This window comes from Pseudophryne corroboree, chromosome 10 (genome assembly GCF_028390025.1).
Source record: "Pseudophryne corroboree isolate aPseCor3 chromosome 10, aPseCor3.hap2, whole genome shotgun sequence".
NCBI classification, from domain to species: domain Eukaryota; kingdom Metazoa; phylum Chordata; class Amphibia; order Anura; family Myobatrachidae; genus Pseudophryne; species Pseudophryne corroboree.
In genome coordinates, this window is record NC_086453.1 from 250,343,814 (window position 1) to 250,370,261 (window position 26,448).

At 46.1% G+C, this 26,448-nt stretch overlaps 1 protein-coding gene across 1 annotated transcript in view; it reads right to left on the reverse strand.

Annotated features, from left to right (window-relative positions):
- Window positions 1–26,448, reverse strand: part of ZW10 (zw10 kinetochore protein) — a 174,888-nt gene that overhangs the window by 78,597 nt on the left and 69,843 nt on the right. Inside the window, exons 5-8 of the mRNA XM_063943187.1 lie at window positions 25,483–25,642; window positions 24,318–24,467; window positions 24,020–24,211; window positions 13,230–13,390 (exon numbers count right to left, since the gene is read on the reverse strand). Coding sequence (XP_063799257.1) covers window positions 13,230–13,390; window positions 24,020–24,211; window positions 24,318–24,467; window positions 25,483–25,642 — 663 coding nt within the window. The remainder of the gene's footprint in view (window positions 1–13,229; window positions 13,391–24,019; window positions 24,212–24,317; window positions 24,468–25,482; window positions 25,643–26,448) is intronic.

A 26,448-nucleotide genomic window follows, 5' to 3' on the forward strand; every position in this document is an offset into this window, starting at 1 on the left:
CGCCTTATCCACCCTAGGGGGTGTTTCCCAGCGCGCCCTAACCTCTGGCGGGAAAGGATATAATGCCAATAACTTCTTTGAAATTAGCAGTTTTCTATCGGGGTTAACCCACGCTTCATCTTCATTCAATTCGTCTGATTCAGGAAAAACTACAGGTAGTTTTTTCAGACCCCACATAATACCCCTTTTTGTGGTACATGCAGTATCAGAGATATGTAAAGCCTCCTTCATTGCCGTGATCATATAACGTGTGGCCCTACTGGAAAATACGTTTGTTTCTTCACCGTCGACACTAGATTCGGTGTCTGGGTCTGTGTCGACCGACTGAGGTAAAGGGCGTTTTACAGCCCCTGACGGTGTCTGAGACGCCTGTACAGGTACTAACTGGTTTTCCGGCCGTCTCATGTCGTCAACTGATTTTTGTAATGTGCTGACATTATCACGTAATTCCATAAATAAAGCCATCCATTCCGGTGTCGACTCCCTAGGGGGTGACATCACCATTACCGGCAATTGCTCCGCCTCCACACCAACATCGTCCTCATACATGTCGACACACACGTACCGACACACAGCAGACACACAGGGAATGCTCTTATCGAAGACAGGACCCCACTAGCCATTTGGGGAGACAGAGGGAGAGTTTGCCAGCACACACCCAAGCGCTATAAATATATAGGAACAACCCTATAGAAGTGTTGTCTCCCTTATAGCAGCTTAATATATATCAAAAACGCCAAAAAAAGTGCCCCCCCCCCTCTCTTTTTTACCCTGTTTCTGTAGTGCAGTGCAGGGGAGAGTCCTGGGAGCCTTCCTCGCAGCGGAGCTGAGCAGGAAAATGGCGTTGTGTGCTGACGAGATAGGCCCCGCCCCCTATTTCGGCGTGCTCTTCTCCGGAGTTTGTGAGACCTGGCAGGGGTTAAATACATCCATATAGCCCCAAGGGCTATATGTGATGTATTTTTTAGCCAGAACAAGGTATTCTCATTGCTGCCCAGGGCGCCCCCTGCAGCGCCCTGCACCCTCCGTGACCCCTGGTGTGAAGTGTGTGACAACAATGGCGCACAGCTGCAGTGCTGTGCGCTACCTCATGAAGACTGAAAAGTCTTCTGCCGCCGGTTTCTGGACCTCTTCGCTTTTCGGCATCTGTAAGGGGGTCGGCGGCGCAGCTCCGGGACCGGACTCCATGGCTGGGCCTGTGTTCGATCCCTCTGGAGCTAATGGTGTCCAGTAGCCTAAGAAGCCAATCCATCCTGCACGCAGGTGAGTTCACTTCTTCTCCCCTAAGTCCCTCGTTGCAGTGAGCCTGTTGCCAGCAGGACTCACTGAAAATAAAAAACCTAAAAACTTTTTCTAAGCAGCTCTTTAGGAGAGCCACCTAGATTGCACCCTGCTCGGACGGGCACAAAAACCTAACTGAGGCTTGGAGGAGGGTCATAGGGGGAGGAGCCAGTGCACACCACCTGATCCTAAAGCTTTATTTTTGTGCCCTGTCTCCTGCGGAGCCGCTAATCCCCATGGTCCCGACGGAGTCCCCAGCATCCACTAGGACGTTAGAGAAATAGGGTTTGCAGTCAGGTATGTACATGTCAGATTTGTAAAACTTAGTTTGCGCACATGCCTTAGTGCCCTGGGTGCAATGCTTTGGATGATTGGCTCAATAGGGCTAGGATTTTAGTCCCAGCAGATCATGCTTTGTGGCTTAAAGCCTGACAAGCTGACAAAGATTCCACTGCTCAGGCACCTGCCTTTTACTAGCGAGTTGTTTTGTCCACAAAAGGATACATGTATAAGATGAACCTGGCTACAAGTGAAAGTTCTTTTGTTCTTTTTACCGACCAGTGCCCCACACCAAAGGGTCTAAGGTTTTGTAAGGAGTCAAACTTCCAGAGGACAACCAGACTTGGGCAGCTAAGAATCAAGCTCCTAAGCCCACATGTAAAAAATCAGCATGATGGGCAGGTTACTATGGTAGAAAGGCAGGTCTTCTTCAATAGCTGTACCAGCAGGGACAGGGTTTCTCAAAACTTTGTGCTCCGGAAACCCAAATTATTTGTTCAGCTATAAACATCAAAACTTTAGGTGTACAGATTCAAGATTGTATCTTTGAGGTCTGTTATCAACGGTACAATACAGAATGAATTCATAGTGTTTTTGAACATCAAGGACACATACAGTACTTGTATGCTCCAATCTTGGAAGGATACCTATGCCTTTGCATTTTTGCAGCTAGAGCTTATCATTAGCAATTTTGAGCAGTAACTTTCAGCATGGTGACTGTGCTTAGGGTGTTCTAGATCATGGAAATCATGGCTGTGCTTTTGAGGTCCAGGGACATATGATCTAACTGTACAATACACTGATCAAGGCAGGATCTTCGATTTTCCTGCCAGCACATGTTAGAGACCTAAGTAAACATTTTCCCGAAACGCGTTGGTATTTGAGTGTTATCCTGGTCTTGAAATCCACTTCTACTGACCATTTGCTTTTGGAACGGTGTGAATAAAATACATTTGTGGAGGATATACGGCTTGGCGATCATTCAGAGTTGGTGCCTCTTGGAGTATATATGCTGAGGAACAACATATTGAAAGATACCTATTGATGAACATAGGGACCAGTTTATTTGTGAGTGTCATCCAATTGGGGAATGTATATTTACTGAGGTGTTGAATGAGTGAAACAGAGTTCTTGGACACGGACAGTCTCAATTACCGAACCCCGCTACAAGTCCCTTCCGCTGCAAACATGGATCTGCTTGTTGATTAAGCACCAAGCGGTAGGAGCAGCTTCCATTCATGCCCGCATTTGCGCAGCATTTATAACGGCTAACAGACTCAGAGCACCCCGCATATGCGGAGCTGTATTCTGATTGAGCACTGAGCGGCGGGAGTAACCCGCAAACACGCTTGCCACTGTACCGCACTTCACAACGGCTAACAGCTGCCTGGCTACTGGACATCAGCAGGAGCTGTTACCCCGTGAGTATCAACACCCAAGGACGCTCGGGTCCGGGGATTAGTTTATCCTGCTAAGACTGTGCACTGTTTAAAATCAACCAGACATATTGTATCTGCGGGTTTACAACTGTACATTGTTACTCAATTAGAACCTCCAGTGGTGTTAATATAAACACTGTGTCCATTCATGTGACTTACCTCTTTTTTACTACAGAGATTCATCAATGGCTCTTTAAACAGCTTAAAACATCCATGAATAGCTGTTTATACATATTGAAGTAAACTACCGGCTAAAGATTGATTTAATCGATAATTTTAAACTTTTTCACCGATATCAGTGTATGTATATATTTTATGTACATGTTATTTGTATTGGTCTAATTTTGAATTTCATATTAAATGAATATTTATTTTATTATCGGCTCTCTTGATATGCTTTTTTGTGAGTTCTGACCCCATGAGGGCTACTATTTTCTAATTATTGTTTGCGCTAATACCATAAGGGGTAAACAGAGCACCTTTATAGAGGCGAACGTGGGCTCACCATCTCATAACATACAATTAAATTGACCGTATTATAATCCATAAAGTGTGGATTAAATTAATAATTTCTAGAACACAGGCGCAGTGATCACGCTGAGCCCCCCCAAAAAAGTGGGTCCCAGGGACCCCTCACTTTTGAAAATTGGGGTCCTACCGGGCTTTTTCTGTGTCCCATCGGAATGAAGGTTCTTTTAAACTTAATCTTGCTTGGACACTACAAAAGTGTTGCAAGGCGGGGGGATGGGGCGACAATGCTGCTAGGCTGTATAGCGTGCAGGACTCCCTGCACCAGAGCTGTAACTAGACATTTTGGTGCCATTTGGCAGAAAGTGAATTGGTGTCCCACCTCACAGACTGCAAAGTATAGGCAATGCGCGCCGAATGCGCGTCACAAAATTTTAGGGGCGTGGCTTCATGGGGAAGGGGCGTGACCACATAATAGTGCCAATTCACATTGCACCAGGTAGAACCTCCTTTGCACACTGCGCCAGGTACAGCACGTTATGCACACTGCGCCAGGTACAGCACGTTATACACAATGCACCAGGTACAGCACGTTATACACAATGCACCAGGTACAGCACGTTATACACAATGCACCAGGTACAGCACGTTATACACAATGCACCAGGTACAGCACGTAATACACAATGCACCAGGTACAGCACGTAATACACAATGCACCAGGTACAGCACGTTATACACAATGCACCAGGTACAGCACGTTATACACAATGCACCAGGTACAGCACGTTATACACAATGCACCAGGTACAGCACGTAATACACAATGCACCAGGTACAGCACGTTATACACAATGCACCAGGTACAGCATGTTATACACAATGCACCAGGTACAGCACGTTAAACACAATGCACCAGGCAGAACACGTTATACACACTGCGCCAGGGCACGTTATACAATTTGCACCAGGTACAGCACGTTATACACTTTGCACCAGGTAGAGGACTTATACAAATTGCACAAGGTACAGCACGTTATACAAATTTCTCCAGTTAGAGCGCGTTATACAATTTGCGCCAGGTACAGCACGTTATACACTTTGCACCAGGTAGAGGACTTATACAAATTGCGCCAGGTAGAACACGTTATACACATACATACTGCGCCCAGTAAAGCACGTTATACATAATGCGCCCGGTAAGAGCACTGAGGCACACTGCACCAGGTAAGAGCACTGAGGCACACTGCACCAGGTAAGAGCACTGAGGCACACTGCACCAGGTAAGAGCACTGAGGCACACTGCACCAGGTAAGAGCACTGAAGCACACTGCACCAGGTAAGAGCACTGCGGCACACTGCACCAGGCAAGAGCACTGAGGCACACTGCACCAGGTAAGAGCACTGAGGCACACTGCACCAGGTAAGAGCACTGAGGCACACTGCACCAGGTAAGAGCACTGAGGCACACTGCACCAGGTAAGAGCACTGAGGCACACTGCAGTAATCACCGTCGTCGTCCTCCTACCGCCCCTGCCCCCACCCCCACGGGCCGTAGCGGACACAGAGACACAGACAGGGAACGCACCACTCGTGCAGGGATCGGCGTCCTCCGTGATCTAGTGGGTAAAGCTGGGCTTTGTGACTGGGGCTTCCAGCGGTGCCGTCTGAGGCAGGGGCCGCGCTGCCGCTCTTGCTTCGAGGGGTTGAACACCTCAAATCAAGAGCGGCAGTGCGGCCACTGCCTCAGACGGCACCGCGGGAAGCCCCAGTCACTTTGCCCAGCTTTACCCACTAGATCACGGAGGACGTCGATCCCTGCACATTGCCAGCACCTCTCAGAGTACCTGTGGCAACCCTCCCCAACCCCCCAGTAGCCCATCCACCTGCACTACTCTTCACTCACCGACACCGATTCACCCGGCCTCCGCAAGCAGCCAGGCGCCAAAGAGGAGGGGAAACTGGCTCCACCTCCTCTTTATATCATTCAGCCCGAGGCCAGCTTGTCAGTTAAACAAATCCCCCTTAGGGATTGGCTAATGAGGAGCGTGTCCCGGGGACCCTCCCACTTTGTAAACTGGAGTCCCATGTCTTCAAAAACTGTTGCGATCACTGCCGCTTCAAAATTTGTTTTGTTTATTACTGAAAACCAAAGATACCTTTTGAGGAATGCATCTCACTGATTTTAGGTGAATTTTGAGGTTCCCAGAAGAGAGTATTCATGAACAATTGATTACTCTTTGGTACCTGATCAAGTTTTCCTGCTTTCTTGATTCGACTGAGATCAGAGGGAAATCCGGAGGAAAGTCAGGTGAACCACCTATCGCGACAGCGCTTATGGACCACTCTCTATTTTTGTCTATGTATTATTGAGAAGTGGTGTTTTTAGGAGTTAGTACAGAGCGGCAGCTGGGTAGTGCTAGATACACCATCCTCTATTTTTCTACTCACATGATGTGTTTTTTTTATTTTCTCTGTCTCAGGGGTATATTTATGTAGTCGATTTTGGGTCTATTTAAAAGACCAGAATAGAACCAACATCCCCACAAAATCGACTACAGTGTTTCTATTTTAAATAGCTCATTTAATAAAAGTAAATTTTGAGTTCTATTCGGTATTCAATGCATTGGTATCCATGTGAAGTTCTATTTGAAATTCTAAAGGTGTTCTTTTCATCCTCAAAAGAACCAAAAATCTACAAAATTATACAAAAGAATTCCTTATTGGCCAAAACAATAGGATGCAAATCGACCTTCAGTAAATATACGCCCAGTCTCTGAGCTGTGAAAGTTATGTATTACTTTACTGTTCACCGCTTTCTCACCACATTTTTCACCTTGTACTTCCATCCCCACTGTATGTTATACCTCCACTGGCTGTGCACCCTGCCAGCAGCAACCTATGCAGTGCACCCAGATGGCTGCCTCGGATGGTTCCTCCATGAGCGGTATGCACTACACGTGGATCTATTCATACAGAGCATATCATACTATTTACACACGTCAGTTTTCCCATATGTGTCTCAGGTCCGTATATGGCTTATTTAACAGCAAAACCTTTGCAGTGCACCCAACATGGCTGCCTCACCTGGTACGCTCATGGATAGAATGAAAAAGGACATGGATCTGACAGCTATATTGGGACACAGCCCCTAGCGCAATGATGCTGCAACCACCCATCCTGTATCATCTCTTCTTGGCATAACCTATTCCACCCAGCGTAATCCTATGAAGTGCGCCCAAGATGGCTGCCTCACCTGGTACAATTCATGGGTGGAATATATAACCCCTAGAATTTATTACCCAAAATGTCTGCACCAACCCTGCAGTATGCTTATTGTGCTCTCTAGGTTTATTAGTTAATTATTTCAGTATGTTTTTCAATTTGATGTAATTGTATTGCCTTTGTACTATGTACCAAGTTTTTTATGTATATAAAGCGACAGCCCTGCAGGAGAAAAGGGCTATATAAATAAAATTATTATTACAACTTTACAGCAACCTCCTTTATGTACTTTGGCAAAATCACAATGAAAGACTATGTGCTATTACCCATATCAAAAAATAAGATCTTACTCACCGGTAAATCTATTTCTCGTAGTCCGTAGTGGATGCTGGGAACTCCGTAAGGACCATGGGGAATAGCGGCTCCGCAGGAGAGTGGGCACAACTAAAGAAAGCTTTAGGACTACCTGGTGTGCACTGGCTCCTCCCACTATGACCCTCCTCCAGACCTCAGTTAGGATACTGTGCCCGGAAGAGCTGACACAATAGGAAAAGGATTTTGAATCCCGGGTAAGACTCATACCAGCCACACCAATCACACCGTATAACTCGTGATATTATACCAAGTTAACAGTATGAAATATAACTGAGCCTCACTACAGATGGCTCATAACAATAACCCTTTAGTTAGGCAATAACTATATACAAGTATTGCAGACAATCCGCACTTGGGATGGGCGCCCAGCATCCACTACGGACTACGAGAAATAGATTTACCGGTGAGTAAAATCTTATTTTCTCTGACGTCCTAGTGGATGCTGGGAACTCCGTAAGGACCATGGGGATTATACCAAAGCTCCCAAACGGGCGGGAGAGTGCGGATGACTCTGCAGCACCGAATAAGCAAACTCAAGGTCCTCCTCAGCCAGGGTATCAAACTTGTAGACTCTTGCAAAAGTGTTTGAACCCGACCAAGTAGCAGCTCGGCAAAGTTGTAAAGCCGAGACCCCTCGGGCAGCCGCCCAAGAAGAGCCCACCTTCCTCGTGGAATTGGCTTTTACGGATTTAGGATGCGGCAGTCTAGCCGCAGAATGTGCAAGCTGAAACGTGCTACAGATCCAGCGAGCAATAGTCTGCTTAGAAGCAGGATCACCCAACTTGTCGGGTGCATACAGGATAATTAGCGAGTCAGTTTTCCTGACTTCAGCCGTCCTGGAAACATATATTCTCAGGGCCCTGACTACGTCCAGTAACTTGGAGTCCTCCAAGTCCCAAGTAGCCGCCGGCTCCACAATAGGTTGGTTCACCTGAAAAGCTGATACCACCTTAGGAAGGAATTGGGAATGAGTCCTCAATTCCGCCCTATCCATATGAAAATTCAGATAAGGGCTTTTGCATGACAAAGCCGCCAATTCTGATACACGCTTGGCCGACGCCAAGGCCAACAGCATGACCACTTTCCACGTGAGGTATTTTAGCTCTACGGATTTAAGTGGCTCAAACCAATGCGACTTCAGAGATCCCACGGTGCCACTGGAGGCACAAACGGGGCTGAATATGCAGCACTCCCTTAACAAAAGTCTGAACTTCAGGCAGTGAAGCCTGTCCTTTTTGGCAGAAAATGTACAGAGCCGAGATCTGGACCTTAATGGAAACCAATTTAAGGCCCATAGTCACTCCTAACTGTAGGAAGTGCAGAAATCGACCCAGTTGAAAATCCTCCGTTGGGGCCTTCCTGGCCTCCCACCAAGCAACATATTTTCGCCATATGTGGTGATAATGTTTTTCGGTCACATCTTTCCTAGCCTTAATCAGCGTAGGAATGACTTTCTCCGGAATGCCTTTTTTCCTTCAGGATCCGGTGTTCAACCGCCATGCCGTCAAACGCAGCCGCGGCAAGTCTTGGAACAGACAGGGCCCCTGCTGCAGCAGGTCCTGTCTGAGCGGCAGAGGCCATGGGTCCTCTGAGATCACTTCATGAAGTTCTGGGTACCAAGCTCTTCTTGGCCCATCCGGAACCACGAGTATAGTTCTTACTCCTCTCCTTCTTATTATTCTCAGTACCTTGGGTATGAGAGGCAGAGGAAGGAACACATACACCGACTGGTACACCCCGGTGTTACCAGAACGTCCACAGCTATCGCCTGAGGGTCCTTTGACCTGGTGCAATATCTTTTTAGCTTTTTGTTGAGGCGGGACGCCATTATGTCCACCTGTGGCCATCGCCATCCTGCTTCTTGTGCCGCCCTGTTGGTTTACATGGGCGACCGCCGTGATGTTGTCTGACTGGATCAGCACCGGCTGGTGTTGAAGCAGGGGTCTTGCCTGACTTAGGGCATTGTAAATGGCCCTTAGATCCAGAATATTTATGTGTAGGGAAGTCTCCTGACTCGATCATAATCCTTGGAAGTTTCTTCCCTGTGTGACTGCCCCCCAGCCTCGAAGGCTGGCATCCGTGGTCACCAGGACCCAGTCCTGTATGCCGAATCTGCGGCCCTCAAGAAGATGAGCACTCTGCAGCCACCACAACAGCGACACCCTGGCCCTTGGAGACAGGGTTATCAGCCGATGCATCTGAAGATGCGACCCGGACCACTTGTCCAACAGATCCCACTGGAAGATCCTTGCATGGAACCTGCCAAATGGAATTTCTTCGTAAGAAGCTACCATCTTTCCCAGGACCAGCGTGCATTGATGCAACGACACCTGTATCTGTTTTAGGAGGTCTCTGACTAGAGATGACAACTCCTTGGCCTTCTCCTCAAGGAGAAACACTTTTCCCTGTTCTGTGTCCAGAACCATACCCAGGAACAGTAGACGCGTCGTAGGAACCAGCTGCGACTTTGGAATATTCAGAATCCAGCCGTGCTGTTGTAGCACTTCCTGAGACAAGGAGATCGTCCAAGTACGGAATAATTATAACTCCCTATTTTCAAAGGAGTATCATTTCGGCCATTACCTTGGTAAATACCCTCGGTGCCGGGAGCAGACCACGGCAACGTCTGGAAATAGGTAATGACAGTCCTGTACCACAATTTTGAGGTACTCCTGGTGAGGAGGGTAAATAGGGACATGCAGGTAAGCATCCTTGATGTCCAGTGATACCATGTAATCCCCTTCGTCCAGGCTTGCAATAACCGCCCTAAGCGATTCCATTTTGAACTTGAACCTTCGTATATAAGTGTTCAAGGATTTCAATTTTAGAATGGGTCACACCCAACCGTCTGGTGTCGGTACCACAACATTGTGGAATAGTAACCCTGGCCTTGTTGAAGGAGGGGTACCTTGATTATCACCTGCTGGAAGTACAGCTTGTAAATTTGCCGCCAGTACTACCTCCCTTTCTCTGAGGGCAGCAGGCAAGGCTGATTTGAGGTAACGGCGAGGGGGAGTCGCCTCGAACTCCAGCTTGTATCCCTGTGATACTACTTGTAGAACCCAGGGGTCCACCTGTGAGCGAGCCCACTGGTCGCTGAAGTTCCCAAGATGCGCCCCCACCGCACCTGGCTCCACCTGTAGAGCCCAAGCGTCATGCGGTGGACTCAGAGGAAGCGGGGGAAGATTTTTGATCCTGGGAACTGGCTGTCTGGTGCAGCTTTTCCCTCTTCCCTTGTCTCTGTGCAGAAAGGAAGCACCTTTGACCCGCTTGCTTTTCTGAAGCCGAAAGGACTGTACCTGATAATACGGTGCTTTCTTAGGGTGTGAGGAAACCGGAGGTAAAAAAATTTCTTCCCAGCTGTTGCTGTGGATATGAGGTCCCAGAGACCATCCCCAACAATTCCTCACCCTTATAAGGCAGAATCTCCATGTGCCTTTTAAAATCAGCATCACCTGTCCACTGCCGGGTCTCTAATACCCTCCTGGCCGAATGGACATTGCGTTAATTCTGGATGCCAGCCGGTAAATATCCCCCTGTGCATCCCTATATATATATATATATATATATAAGACGACGTCTTTAATATGCTCCATGGTTAGCCAAATATTATCCCTGTCGAGGTAACAATCTGACAGGGTAACAGACCACGCTGCAGCAGCACTATCCATGCTGAGGCAATTTCAGGTCTCAGTATAGTACCTGAGTGTGTAAATACAGACTTCAGGAAAGCCTCCTGCTTTTTATCAGCAGGCTCCTTCAAAGTGGCCGTATCCTAAGACGGCAGTGCCACTCTTTTTTTACAAACGTGTGAGCGCCTTATCCACCCTAGGGGATATCTCCCCACGTGACCTATCCTCTGGCGGGAAAGGGTACGTCATCAGTAACTTTTTAGAAATTACCAGTCTCTTATCGGGGGAACCCACGCTTCTTCACACACTTCCTTCACTCATCTGATGGGGGAACAAAACACTGGCTGCTTTTTCTCCCCAAACCTAAACCCCTTTTTTAATGGTACTTGGGTTAATGTCAGAAATGTGTAACACATTTTTCATTGCCGAGATCATGCTACGGATGTTCCTAGTGGATTGTGTATATGTCTCAACCTCGTCGACACTGGAGTCAGACTCCGTGTCAACATCTGTGTCTGCCATCTGAGGTAGCGGGCGTTTTTGAACCCCTGATGACCTTTGAGACACCTGGGCAGGCGCGGGCTGAGAAGCCGGCTGTCCCACAACTGTTACGTCATCCAGCCTTTTATGTAAGGAGTTGACACTGTCGGTTAATACCTTCCACCTATCCATCCACTCTGGTGTCGGCCCCCCAGGGGGCGACATCACATTTATCGGCATCTGTTCCGCCTCCACATAACCTTCCTCCTCAAACATGTCGACACAGCCGTACCGACACACCGCACACACACAGGGAATGCTCTGACTGAGGACAGGACCCCACAAAGTCCTTTGGGGAGACAGAGAGAGAGAGTATGCCAGCACACACCAGAGCGCTATATAATGCAGGGATTAACACTATAACTGAGTGATTTTTTCCCCAATAGCTGCTTGTATACACAATATTGCGCCTAAATTTAGTGCCCCCCCTCTCTTTTTAACCCTTTGAGCCTGAAAACTACAGGGGAGAGCCTGGGGAGCTGTCTTCCAGCTGCACTGTGAAGAAAAAATGGCGCCAGTGTGCTGAGGAAGATAGCACCGCCCCTTTTTCGGCGGACTTCTCCCGCTTTTTAATGGATCTCTGGCAGGGGTATTTTACACATATATAGCCTATATGACTATATATTGTGTAGATTTGCCAGCCAAGGTGTTTAATATTGCTGCTCAGGGCGCCCCCCCCAGCGCCCTGCACCCATCAGTGACCGGAGTGTGAGGTGTGCATGAGAAGCAATGGCGCACAGCTGCAGTGCTGTGCGCTACCTTGTTGAAGACCGAAGTCTTCTGCCGCCGATTTTCAGGACCATCTCCATGCTTCTGGCTCTGTAAGGGGGACGGCGGCGCGGCTCCGGGACCGAACGATCGAGGTCGGGTCCTGTGTTCGATCCCTCTGGAGCTAATGGTGTCCAGTAGCCTAAGAAGCCCAAACTAGCTCCAATCAGGTAGGTTCGCTTCTTCTCCCCTTAGTCCCTCGTAGCAGTGAGTCTGTTGCCAGCAGATCTCACTGAAAAAAAAAACCTAAAATATACTTTCTTTTTCTAGGAGCTCAGGAGAGCCCCTAGTGTGCATCCAGCTCAGCCGGGCACAAGATTCTAACTGAGGTCTGGAGGAGGGTCATAGTGGGAGGAGCCAGTGCACACCAGGTAGTCCTAAAGCTTTCTTTAGTTGTGCCCAGTCTCCTGCGGAGCCGCTATTCCCCATGGTCCTTACGGAGTTCCCAGCATCCACTAGGACGTCAGAGAAACTAGGAGTGCTTCTGAGCTGGGGTTCTGTCTTGTAGGGCTCCGTATTTTTTATTTTCATGAAGACAGGGCTGTCTTTAGATTGAACTGTTTCAGCAAAATGTGGTCTCCAAGTTCCATCTACGCCAAGCTATTGTGATTCTGCAATTAAGTCACTCCAAAATAAGAAGGCTCGTTTCAAACTCTGCACATTGTCAGGACTTTGAAGACAACTGAGGCAAGCATGTGATAAGTGATGTAGCATGACGGCTTAACTTTTGGTCCATTAGGATGGTCACAAGACCGGTTGGCCATTGCACTGGGGCAAAGTAACCGGTTTCTCATAAAGTGATGGCACATTCTAATAACCGGTGAGTGCAACCTGGGTATCACAGCACAGGACGTCCAGCAGAGACTCCATATACCCTCAGTGCTCCTCAGTGGACTATGCTTTAAAGCTATTATGCAAGCAGCTCCCCCAGTTAAAGTACAGACCACTGTGCATAGGCTTAAAGTCTCTCTTATATTTTATAGACAGACTCTATAGAACAGTGTTTCTGAAACTCTGTCCTCATGGAACCCTAACAGTGCACGTTTTCATGGTACCCTCAGGGAAGTTAGTTACACCTGTATATCTATTGTTCGTCAATTAACCTGCCTCTGCTCCAGCTTGATGATCTGGAAGACATGCACTGTTAGGGTTCCATGAGGACCAGGTTTGAGAAACACTGCTGTAGACAAAAAAAAAAAAAAAAACTGAAAAGGGTAATTACCTCCTCATACTGCTCAAGCCTGCTGCTATTGGTGGGTATGGAATACACCAGGCAGTCTTTGATAATGGAGTCTGAAATCTCCTCCCAGATCAGATCACCAAGAACCTCTGCTAGGATGACTATCCTTCCTTGCTCGTCTCGCTGGTTTTCTACAGGAACATCTGGAAAGTGACCAACAAATAATATGTACTGGTGCAAATCAATTGAAAGAGCTATGCAATGATCCATGAATAATGCACAGACTACTGCAATGAGGCAGGTGTGTCAACTTCCAAGTCATAGTAATTAATGAATAGACTGATTGATACTAGATGAGAACTATAGTATACAATACCATTTAAGTGTGAGCAAACCCTGGCAAAAACAAAATGATCTAAATATAAAGTGTACCTATAACACCCACAAATATAATTACTACTGTCAAAGTCGAAAAATATTGCAGTACACACATCACGTACAAACTACGCACAGATGGCCTCCGTGCGCGTACTTGCTCTGCTGTGCGTGTGCATATTCGCAATTTGCGTATGGTCGCTCCCACAGTCCTGCGCATTAGCGTGTGGTATGAGTATTTACGGTAGAGTTTGTGAACGCATGGAAGGCTATCAAAACACATTACATATTTAATCCAAATAGTGCACAATGTACACATAGTCTCCCTGCACCACATCAGAAAGTAACAGCAGTTTAAATGGTAACAGAACAAAGGGATTCACCTTTACAGGATAGGAGGGGACAGAACAAGGTTATAAGGTGGTGTTTGGTATCCAGCTGTAGGGTATTTTAAGGGTTACATTCCGGTGTTCGTTTGAGAAAGATCGCATGTTCCTGGGGATAGTTATGTGCAGGAGCAGAATATAGATATAAACTGTATTTACTGTACATTATGTATGCGGCGGGAATCCAGAGGAGACCACCCACAAGAGCAGTTGGAACAGACATCGCCCACCTATTCAAACCGACCTATGACCTCTCCTGTACTGTAAATGACTATCCAATGGACAAAGAGATTACAGTATCCATTGTGTTATGTTTTGGATGAATTGTATAAAGAAAGCCTGCAGCAGGCCTGGTCAGACACAAGACTCACAAAGTTATCTATTAAGATGACCGAGGACCGGACCGGGTAGCGCGGCGAATTCAATCACGTATGTACCATTGAATGTAGCCATTATTCTGTTGTATTGTATTGTTTATATTGTAACCCCCTTTCAGCAATAATACGCTGTGGTGTCGGAACCCAGTGGTTTAGCAACAGACTGGTGTCGTGTCTTTCTTTCCCTGCTAAGGTTTAAAGTGTAATAGCATCACATTGCATTGCTGCATAAAGTTTAAAGTGTAATAGCATCACACTGCATTGCTGCATAAGGTTTAAAGTGTATTCATTGGGTGTGTACGCGCTGTGTGTACTTTGTACCGTCAGCACGGCGTTTGTACGCTAAGTCCGTACACGGTACGGGACCCTGTACGCTAACAGCGTAAAAAGTACGTAGAGTGTGTATTAAGTTTAGCGGCAGCAGCGGCTCCATGGTAAAGTGTATTTAAAGTGTGTATAAGGTATAGCTTTTCATTCCTGTATATAAATCAGCATTATCACTACTAAACGCCTTAAAAAGAACCTGACATTCTAAAGCACTGTATGGTGCAGAAAAGTAAACAGTGACTAACTAATGAGCAATTAGGAAGGATAATTACCACCGACATTCAGAATGAACACCTTTGTATAATCCTCTTTAAACTAGTTACTAGTTTTAGACAACTTTAATTTAACTCTCCCCATATAGCAAATAGAGAGGGATGCCCACTGAAAGGCCAGCAATACATTGCCTGTTTATACGTTGAAATCCTATGGCTTAGGACCAATGATATAGCACAAAACGCGTCAACGTTTATTCTCCTACAATATTAATAGTACTTTCGATACATTAAAAAGGCTACCGGGTTACAATTATTCAACCTGTTCCAGTCGATGTACAGAATGGAACTCTCATACAGAACGCTACCACACTACAGACCTGACACTTATTTTGAATGACCAGGAACTCCTTTGATAAGCTGCTCCTGTTTAAACAAACTAATTGGATAAAAAAATGTATTGTGAATATGGAAGAGCTATAAATAAATGATTGATGTGTGCAAATTTTTAAAATATAATGAAAAATAATAGGATTTTAATTACCTACTGGTAAATGCTTTTCTCGTAGTCCATAAAGGGATACTGGGAAATCTAGTACGATGGGTATAGATGGGGTCCAAAGGAGCCAGTGCACTTTAAATTTCTTCAACTGGGTGTGCTGGCTCCTCCCCTCTATGCCCCCTCCCACAGGCAGTTATAGGTAAAAACGTGCCAGAAGGAGAAAGGACATATATGAGAGAAGGAAATATAATAACGAAGAGTGGTGAAATTTACACACCAGCACACCACTAACATAAAAACCAGCGACGGCTGGTAACAACAACAGCAACAGATGAACAGGTAACCATATAATAAGAACCTGCAGAAAAGTCAACGCACTGAGGCGGGCGCCCAATATCCCTTATGGACTACGAGAAAAGGATTTACCGGTAGGTAATTAAAATCCTATTTTCTCTAGCATCCATGAGGGATATTGGGGAATCTAATACGATGGGGACGTCCCAAAGCTTCCAGAACAGGCAGGAATGTGCAGAGACGTCTGCAGCACCGCCTGCCCAAACTGGGAATCCTCTTTGGCCAGGGTATCAAACTTGTATAACTTCACAAAGGTGTTCTTCTCTGACCAGGTAGCATCTCAGCAAAGTTGTAAGGCCAAGACTCCACGGGCAGCCGCCCAGGAAGAACCCACTGATCTTGTAGAGTGGGCCTTCAGGGATTTAGGAACAGGTAAGGCTGCTGACACATAGGCCTGTTAATTGGTAAGCCTAATCCAACGAGCAATGGATTGCTTTGAAGCAATCACAGAGCACGAACAAAGAATCCGTCTTTCTGATCCGAGCCGTTCTCTTGACATAGATTTTCAAGACTCGCACAGCATCCAATGCCTCCGGAGAAGCAGAAGCGCCAGAACTGGACGGAATCACAATAGGCTGATTCAAGTGAAAAGCAGACACAACCTTCGGCAGGAACTGCTGCCTAATATGAAGCTCCGCTCTGTCCTTGTAAAAGACCAAGTATGGACTTTTACATGACAAGGCCCCCCAATTCTGAGACACGTTGAGCAGAAGCCAGGGCCAGTAACATCACCATCTTCCACGTGAGGTACTTGTCTTCTACCGTCATCAGATGCTAAAACCAGCAGCAATGTAGAAACTCCAATACTACATTCAGATCCCAGGGTGCCGAAGGCGGCACAAAAGGAGGTTGGATGTGGAGTACCCCTTGCAAGAAGGTCTAAACTTCTGACAACACTGCCAATTTCTTCTGGAAGAAAATGGAGAGGGCTGAAATCTGGACCTTAATGGAACCCAGACGTAAGCCCTTATCCACACCAGCCTGCAGGAAACGTAAAAAACGTCCCAAGTGAAACTCAGCAGGCGGATACGTGCGTTCATCGCACCAAGAGACATATCTTCTCCAGATAGGATAGTGTTTTGACGTCACAGGTTTCCTGGCCTGAGCCATGTTAGTAATAACCTTCTTGGAAAGGCCATTGTGAGCTAGGATGTTCGGCTCAACCTCCATGACGTCAAACGAAGTCACAGTAAGTCCAGGTAGACGAACGGTCCTTGTTGAAGAAGATCTCTTCGTAGTGGTAGAGCCCAAGGATCTTTGACAGACATGTCCAGAAGATCCACGTACCACGCCCTTAGAGGCCAATCTGGGGCAATTAGAATTGCCTGGACTCCCTGATTTCTGATGCGCTTGAGCACCTTTCGGAACAACAGAAGCGGAGGAAACAGGAGACCAGCCGGTAAGGCCAAGGAGACGTCAGTGCATCTACTGCCCATGCCTGAGGGTCCCTGGTTCGTGAGCAATACCAGTGAAGTTTCTTGTTGAGACGAGAAGCCATCATTTCTATTGGCGGGCATCCCCACAGGTTGATGACCTGCTGAAACACCTGCTGGTGGAGACCCCACTCCCTGGGTGGAGATCATGACTACTTAGGAAATCCGCTTCCCAGTTGTCCACTCACAGAATGAAGATTGTTGACATTGCTCTTGCATTTCTATCCGCCCAGAGGAGTATCTTCGACACCTCTCGCATACAGGCTCTGCTTTTTTTCCCTATTTGTCAATTGATACTCGCCACTGCTGTGGCGTTGTCCGAGTACACCTGGATTGCGTCATCCCAGAGCAGAGGAGAGGCCTGAAGCAGAGCATTGTAGATCACCCGAAGTTCCAGAATGTTGATCGGAAGAAGGCTTTCGTGGACTGACCAACTGCCCTGGAACGGAGACCCTTGGGTGACAGCTCCCCATACTCGTAGACTCGCATCTGTCGTGAGGTGGGTCCAAACCTGGATTACGAAACTCCAGCCCTCCAGTAGATTGGAGGACTGCAGCCACCACAGGAGGGAAACTCTGGCCCGAGGCAACAGCTGTATCATCCGGTGCATCTGAAGATGTGAACCGAAGCATTTGCTCAGGAGATCCAGCTGAAAAGTTCTGGCATGGAACCTGCCATATTGGATCGCCTTGTAGGAGGAGACCATCTTCCCCAACAATCTTATGCAAAGATGGATGGACACTCGAGCAGGTCGGAGTACCATGCGGACCATCTCCTGACGTGTTCTCGCCTTGTCTTCTGGTAAGGAACACCTTCTTGGCCACAGTATCCAGCAACATCCCCAGGACCAGGAGCTTCTGGGTTGGCTCCAGGTGGGACTTCTGTAAGCTTAGGATCCACCCATGGTCTGACAGAAGATGGATAGTGCAGTCGATATGGAGCAATTAAAGCTCCCTGGATCTTGATTTTATCAGAAGATCGTCCAGATAAGGGACAATATTGACCCACTGGACCCGGAGTTGGAATATCATCTCTGCCATCACCTTCGTGAATACCCTTGGGGCTGTGGACAGGCCGAAGGGCAGTGCCTGGAATTGACGTGATCGTCCAGCAGGGCAAACCGCAGGTATGCCTGATGAGGTGGCCAAATCAGAATATGGAGGTAGGAGTCCTTGATATCCAAGGAGACCATGAATTCCTGTTCTTCCAGGCTCGCAATCACTGCTCGCAGGGATTACATTTTGAACTTGAACAGCTTCAAATAAGGATTCAGGGATTTTAAATTCAAAATGCGTCTTACCAAAATGTCCGGTGTTGGCAACACAAATGGGTTGGAGTAAAACCCCTTGCCGCATTGCGGTATTAGTACTGGAACAATGACGTGGGACTAGACCAACTTTTGGATGGCCTGTTGCAACGTAACTTGCATATCCTTCAAAGCTGGTAAGCTGAATTTGGAAAATCGTTGGGGAGGAGTACTGTCGAACTCCAGCTAGTAGCCTTGAGAAACGAGATTTCTGACCCAGATATCCTGGCAGGAAGTCTCCCAGACGCGGCTGAAGTGACGCAGTCGAGCTCCCACCTCGAGATCCCCTCGGGGTGGGTGGGCACAGTCATGCTGAGACCTTAGCGGAAGCAGACCTGGTGGTCTGTTCCTGAGAGCTGGTACTTGTAGGTTTTATGGATTTACCTCTGGTGCCTCTAGTCGCATTGGAGGCACCTCTGGTCTGGTCGAAATTTGTGAGACCGAAAGGACTGGACAGACGGCCTCGGATAGGAGCGTCTCGCCAGCAGGGCCCCAGAGGGGAGAAACGTGGATTTCCCAGCAATAAAACTTTGGAAATCCAGGTATCCAATTCAACCTCAAAGAGCCATTTCCAAGAAAAGGGGAGGGATTCTACGTCCACAATCCACTGACGCAACCACAAGGCCCTGCGCACCGACACTGCCATCGTAGAAGTCCTAGCATTAATGTTCCCCATCTCCTTGAGCGAATCACAGAGGACATGTGTAGTGTCCTGAATGTGTTTTAGGAGGGTCACCATAGTGACCAAGGGCATATCTCCCGAAAGGCCCCCCTGAATTTGAGTGGCCCAGGAATGAATGGCATGGGTCATCCAGCAACCCACAATGACCGGCCTTTGTGAGACACCTGCTGCCATGTAAATAGATTTGAGTGTAGTCTCTATCTTCCTATCCCCAGGATCCTTCATGGTAAAAGAGCCCGGGGCAGTCAGCACCGCCTTTTTGGACAGGCGAGAGACTGATACATCCACCCCAAGGGGTTCCTCCCAAAATTTCCTACCTTCAGGAGAAAATGGGAAAGTGCGCAAAAATTTTTTGGACACTTGGAATTTTTTGTCTGGATTTTTCCAGGACAGCTTGAATAGAGGGAGCTTTAACACGTCCCGTATAGCCATAACTAGGGGTTCAATAGCCTCAGCAGAATCCGGATCCCCACTAACAGGATCCAAGTCATCCCCATCCTCCTGTATACCATCTGTATCAGAGAGTAGAGCAGGTAACCCACGCTTCTGTGGACCTGCATGAGAGAGGGGGGGGGGGGGGGGAAGCTGTGCTGCATCTGCCCTAGCAGATAAATCTGCAACCGCTTGTTGTAGTGGCTGAGTTTTCTGCACATTAGCAGTGCACTGGGATGACATATCTGACATTAAGAGACCCTAACCCCCAGCCCCTTCACTGATTTGTGAAGATTGGCTGCATTGTTCACAGGAAACCGAATCAGTAGATAATGTAGAGAATCTGGTGTGACATACACTGGTGTGACATACATAGTAAGCACAATAACATACACACAGACAATTATATTGCAAGCCTGCCCTACTGTATGTGAGAGGAGACACAGATAGGACACCAGCACACCCTGAGCTGTACAGCCCCAGTAAGGCTGTCAGCTCACTATATTACAGTAAACACTAATTATTCCTGTCCTAAAAAGGACCCAGATAGTGTACACAAGCGGCTCTCCCCCTTTTGCTACACACTGTTCCAGATATCCAGCGTGGCTAAGGAGTCAGGAAGCGCTGTGTGTGCTGTGAATGGCTGCAGTAAGCAGAGGAAGGCGCCAAAACGCCTCAGGTCCCGCTCTGATGCAGCTCCACCCCCTCCAATGGCGCCGTAGCTACAGATATATATTATACTGGCAAAGTCTCCTTACAGCCAAAAAAAACATCACAACAAGTGCTAGTTCTAGTGGTTTTGTGCCAGTCTACACAGGGGATCTTAGAGGGACCCCCTTTCCCGGGAGGGTCCCGTACACCGTGCCGCGGTCAGCAGCACTTGAAACGGGGGACCCCTCTAGCGAGGATCCTGATGTGTACTCACCACCAATGTCACCTTCAGGCAGCATTAGGGGTGTGCAGCGTGCTGCGGCTGTGACAGCCAAGGCGCAGTGCCCCGCTGAACAACCACCCCTCAGGACAGTGGTCCTGCAGCGGGGAAGCGACTCTGCACCTCGTAAAGCCGGTGACCGCCCCCCCTAACTCCCACGGTGCAGGTATGCGGTTGCCCAAACAGCATACCGAAAATAACAGAAAAAAGAAATTGAAGAAAACTCTCTGGAGCTCAGAGGTGTGTTTCCTCTCCTGAGGGCACTTTTTTCTAAACTGCCTGTGGGAGGGGGGATAGAGGGGAGGAGCCAGCACACCCAGTTGAAGAAATTTAATACCCATCGTACTAGATTCCCCAATGGCCCTCATTCCGAGTTGTTCGCTCGCTAGCTGCTTTTAGCAGCCGTGCAAATGCTAAGCCGCCGCCCCCTGGAAGTGTATTTTAGCTTAGCAGAAGTGCGAACGAAAGGATCGCAGAGCAGCTACAAAATAAATTTTGTGCAGTGTCAGAGTAGCTCCAGACCTACTCCTAGCTTGCGATCACTTCAGACTATTCAGTTTCTGTTTTGACGTCAAGAACACGCCATACGTTCGGCCAGCCACGCCTGCGTTTTTCCACACACTCCCTGAAAACGGTCAGTTGACACCCAGAAACGCCCACTACCTGTCAATCACTCTGCAGTCAGCAGTGCGACTGAAAAGCTTCGCTAGACCTTGTGTAAAAATACATCGGCCGTTGTGAAAGTACGTCGCGCCTGCGCATTGCACCACATGCGCAGAAGTGCCTTTTTTTTCCATCATTGCAGCTCAGCGAACATTTTTAGCTAGCGATCAACTCAGAATGACCACCAATATCCCTTATGGATGCTAGAGAAATAATGCAACGTTTACAACTCTTTTGTCGATTAGTTAATTACCTGCTCCATCGTTGCCAGGTCTTTTGCTGATGAAGTAGTTCTCTTCTCCTTTGCTGCAGGGATATAGTTCTCTTCACCTAACTTACCCTCGTCCGCTGCTAATATTCCTCCATTGATTGCCAGCTGCTATAGTCGTCCAATGAACATGCCGGACTATAGCAGCTAGCCATCAATGGAGGAATATTAGCAGCGGACTAGGGAAAGAGAACCTTATCCCTGCAAAGAAGGAGAAGATAATTCATCAACAAAACAGCTGTAAAGGTTGCATTATATTTAATATTTTTCATTTGCACACATCAATCATTTATTTATTTATAGTGCTTCCATATTCACTATACTGACCTGACACAGATGACGGTGCACTCCTAATCTGATAATAGGAGCCGTTTACTGAACCAACCTATTTCTACCTTGGGAATCGCATTCAGGGCACATCACTTAAAAACATTCCAGATACGCTTTGTATGTACCGCTCAGGGACTATATGGGATTCTGGAATGGAAGCCTTAATACTACAATGGTTCTCTTAAGGTATTTAATTTCCGCACTCTGCTTCAAATGACGTTCTGTGAACAGATACCACCACAGCTTTTTATACCTATTATCTGTCTTGACTAGTCATATTAATCTGCACTTATATAAGTGCATGTGTTAATTGTGTGATTGAGCAAATCTACATTTTTGGCAAACCATTTCTTGTGTTTAATATGGATTTCCCCAGTACTATATAACATTCTATTGAGGAATCTGAATATTAACACTGTCACATTTGGTACATATATTTTTGGTTCTGTATATACTGTACACAGTATGCACAGGCATCAGCAGGTGCCAGTATCACCAGTATCACCAGTTATTGTCTATGCTAACGAATACAATCTCTTCCTTTAGATACTGTATTAACTATATTCATACAGCTATTTAAAAGATCTTCTAAATTCTGAATATAAAATAAACCAGTAAATGGTAATTCCTAAAACATTCTGGAGATGTGTGTAAGGTGATGCCTTAGGTTTCTTGCCAAAAACTCTCTCATGTACTCTAACACTCCACAGCCATAGAAGCATTGTCCTATTTTAAAAGCTGCAAGAAACTTTACTAAAACTAGATTCTATGCTGCCCTCTAGTGGTAAATGATAACACTACATTTAACTGAATAGTCTTGGAAGACTGGCACCAAAACAAATCAAATATAAAAAAAAAAAGCTAACCCCTACTCTCCACGCAAAAAACAACAACCACACAGCTCATTAGTAAATTCTGAGGGGAAAAAAACTACATAAAAGGATAGACATAAAATGTATTAATAATATAAATTAGATGCACTGTTTCCAAGCATCCTTCGCTGTATCAACAAAATGCCCAATATTCAGGAGAACACCTTTAGTTTCTGTTACAGTATTACTTCAATGCCAGCTGAAATAGCCAGTGACCGGCTATTGTCTCAACTTTACATCAGCAGACAGGAATGCTTGCTAACCAGCTGGATGGTTGGCATCCATTCCGGCGTCATCTCCTGCGCTGTCGAAGTATGGGCGCTGCATCTTGGCCAATATCACCTCACTATCAACTAGTGTCTACTGCCTGAACACCTCATCCGTTCAGTCTATCTGGGACATGGATGCCCTATTTAAAACAGCACTGGTAGTGAACTTACTGCTAAAATAACTTCTGTCCAAAGACCGGATTCCTTGCTCCTGGCAGTGTATCTGCACATCTGTCCCTGCTCTAGATCATGTGTGTGCATCATCTCCTGCTATCTTGCAATCAGTTCCAGGCTGTGCGCTGTACATGGCATACTCCACCATCAGCGCGGGACTGTGCGCCGTACATGGCATGCTCCACCATCAGCGCAAGGCTGTGCACTGTACATGGCAAACTCCACCATCAGCTCCAGCCTGTGCGCTGTACATGGCATACTCCACCATCAGCGCGGGGCTGTGCGCTGTACACGGCAAGCTCCACCTTCAGTGCGCCGTAACCTGCATGAATTCATTATAAAACATGCAAGGCATATTACAAGAGCTGGGTGTATATATATATATATATATATATATATATATATATATATATATATATATATATATATATATATATATATATACACATACATACATATACACACACATACATACATACATATATATATATATATATATATATATATATACACATATATATATATACACACATATATATATATATATACATATACATATATACACACACACACACACATATATATATTGTGTGTGTGTATTCACACTATCCAATTCCACAAGGAGCCAAAGTTTGCTACCCAGGAAACTTCATGTATCAATACTAGAGTATATATTAGACAAGAACTTTGTATGATTCTCATGAATTAGTGATGCCATAAAAAAAATGTTATAAAATATGGAGGATGGAGTACTTAGCACAACTGAAAATACCAAGGCAAGAAAAATTGTGTGAGGGAAGACCAAGAGTGTTTTTCAACTGGTCAGATATTTTTAGATTACCATCTGCATATATCTGGCCTCAACTGCAAATGCTGTTTTCCCAGGCTTCTATACACAAATAAGGAAGAGATACATGCCCCAACTGCCCATGTTCATACCCAGCAGATGTTTGTGAAGTAACTCCAGAACCATCTTCAGCTTCAGGAAAACTACAGCAGGTGGTGGATGTTCAAGGTCTGTTGCGTGACTTTCAAAGCGCAATATTACCCCCTGTGGCTGAGATTCCACCACAGCGTGAAGGGATGGATAAGAAATCAGAGGTTTAAGGATATAATTCATCAGTATTTGACCTATGGAAGAGAGGAAATAAGCGAGAACAAGTGAAAGTGTCTGGTCAATGACACGCTTGCGCTTCATTAGCTAAAGAAGGAATACAATTAAAATTATGATTCTCACTGAAAAACTTCAACTTGGTGTTCAACTCTCCCAGGACCGCCAACGCTGGAAGCACCGATCCCAGTAATGGACCAGAATTTATTTCATCAGAAGATGGCAGAGTACAAAGGTGCAGCTCTGTCTTCAAGATCATATCCAGTCTTGAAGGATCTGAAAAACAATAAAAAGGAGACTATAAAAAATAAATAAAAAAAACCTTCCTGTAAATCATACCTACATTGTCAGCTCATTTGTCCAATAGCAATGTCTACTTAAAGCATCAGTTTTCAGCAAGATGGACGGAAGCAGCACATTGTTATTCTGTCATTTCACCCTTGAATTTTCAGCTGATGCTATAACACAGACTGGCCAACCTGTGGATCTCCAGATGTTGTAAAACTACATATTCCAGCATGCCATGCCACAGTTTAGCATCCCCTAACAGCAAAACTGTGGCAGGGCATGCTGGTACTTGTAGTCTCAAAAACAGCTGGACAGCCACAGGTTGGCCAGGCCTGCGTATACAATGTTTCGTGATTTGAAATTACAATTCTGTTAAGCACTATTTTTGGGATGCGTTTAATTTTGCCAGCTGTCGGGATCCCGGCAGTCAGGATACCACTCCAGAATAGCGCCAGCGAGAATCCCGGCGCAACAGGACTACTCCCACTTGTGGGTGTCCACGACACCCATAGAGTGAGAACATATCCCGTGGCAAGCGCAGCGAGCCTCCGAACCTGCAGCGTGGCGAGTGCAGTGAGCCAGCAAGGGTACTCATTGCGCTTACCCCGCTGCCGGCATTCTGGTGGGTGGTATGCCACTGTCGGGATATTGATAGCCGGCATCCTGTCCGCTGGTAAATCATACTGAACAACTATTTTTGTACCTTTTCTCTCCCCATAGCAGAAAACTATAATGAAAAATGGCAAAATAACAATTTAAAAGAATAGTGCAGCTTTTTTTAAAAAGTAATTTAAACCCAAATGGTTATACAGTAAGTGGTTATTGCAGACTCCAAACTCCTGACAATAATTAAAGAGCTGCTGTGATCATGAGATGTGCTGGGCAGTATGCAGAGAGTATTTTAGTTTACCCGGTAAACACAGAAAAGGATTAAACCTTACAGAACGTATACATAAGGCAGATAAGGGATTTGTACACAGTCTACATGGCAGGTTCCTGGTACCTTTAGATGGGGGTAGTTTCCACACTGCCAGTTTCTGCCACTCCTCTCCAATGTGGTACAGTAAGTTCTGTTTCTGTACAGTCAGCTCTATCCCTAGAGCCCTTAGCACCTTCAGCTCAAAGCCCTTTCTAGACCGCAGAGTTTTCAGACAGCTGTGTGCCTAAACGGAACAACAAAATGTAGACTGTTCAAGCCAATAATATAATTATACACACACACACACACAGTAAATGCAGAGATCTGTCAATATTTAGCTTTATTTTTCCCCTTATGGCAGTCCTAAACATTTCTTCAGTTTTCATTACATAACGTCTGTTAAACTCATTTCGATGAACTGGTGTACATGATAATATTATAGACCAAGACGGGACCATTAAAAGCATTTATTTTGACAGGGTTTGTTGTAACAAACAATTGTAATAAAAGGTTTAATTGTAGATGTATTTAAAATCGGTTTGCTAGACAACATTAATATGTTGGCGAGATCAGTTATGTCAAGCTCAATTCTCCGCTTGACGAGGACGTATACAGTACGAGGAATAGACATTAAATGTTGATCACAAAATGCGGGTGCTGGCATGAAAATTTACATGCTACTATTAGAGCACGTTAACTGGACTGCCATCACAACAGTTAACATGCTGGCAAAGCCGGTTTTGTGTAGAAACTGAATAAAGGCATACATATTTAATATTTCACATGAAAGCCTAATTCAGAATTTCACAATAACTTATTCTATTGCTCTCCTCCGTACCTTGACGTACTAGTTGAGGAATACAGCTTGTATGCAGGAATACACCTATTATTGAGCCCATGAACAGAAAACAGGGATTGTCTTTTGCAAGTTCTAATTCTAAGCATAGAATATGTTTGCAAACTCACTTTCCTATTGCAAAATGTATTAGCCATATAGACAAGATGAGGTCAGCACAACATTGAGCAATTGGTAAAAGACCTATTACAGCC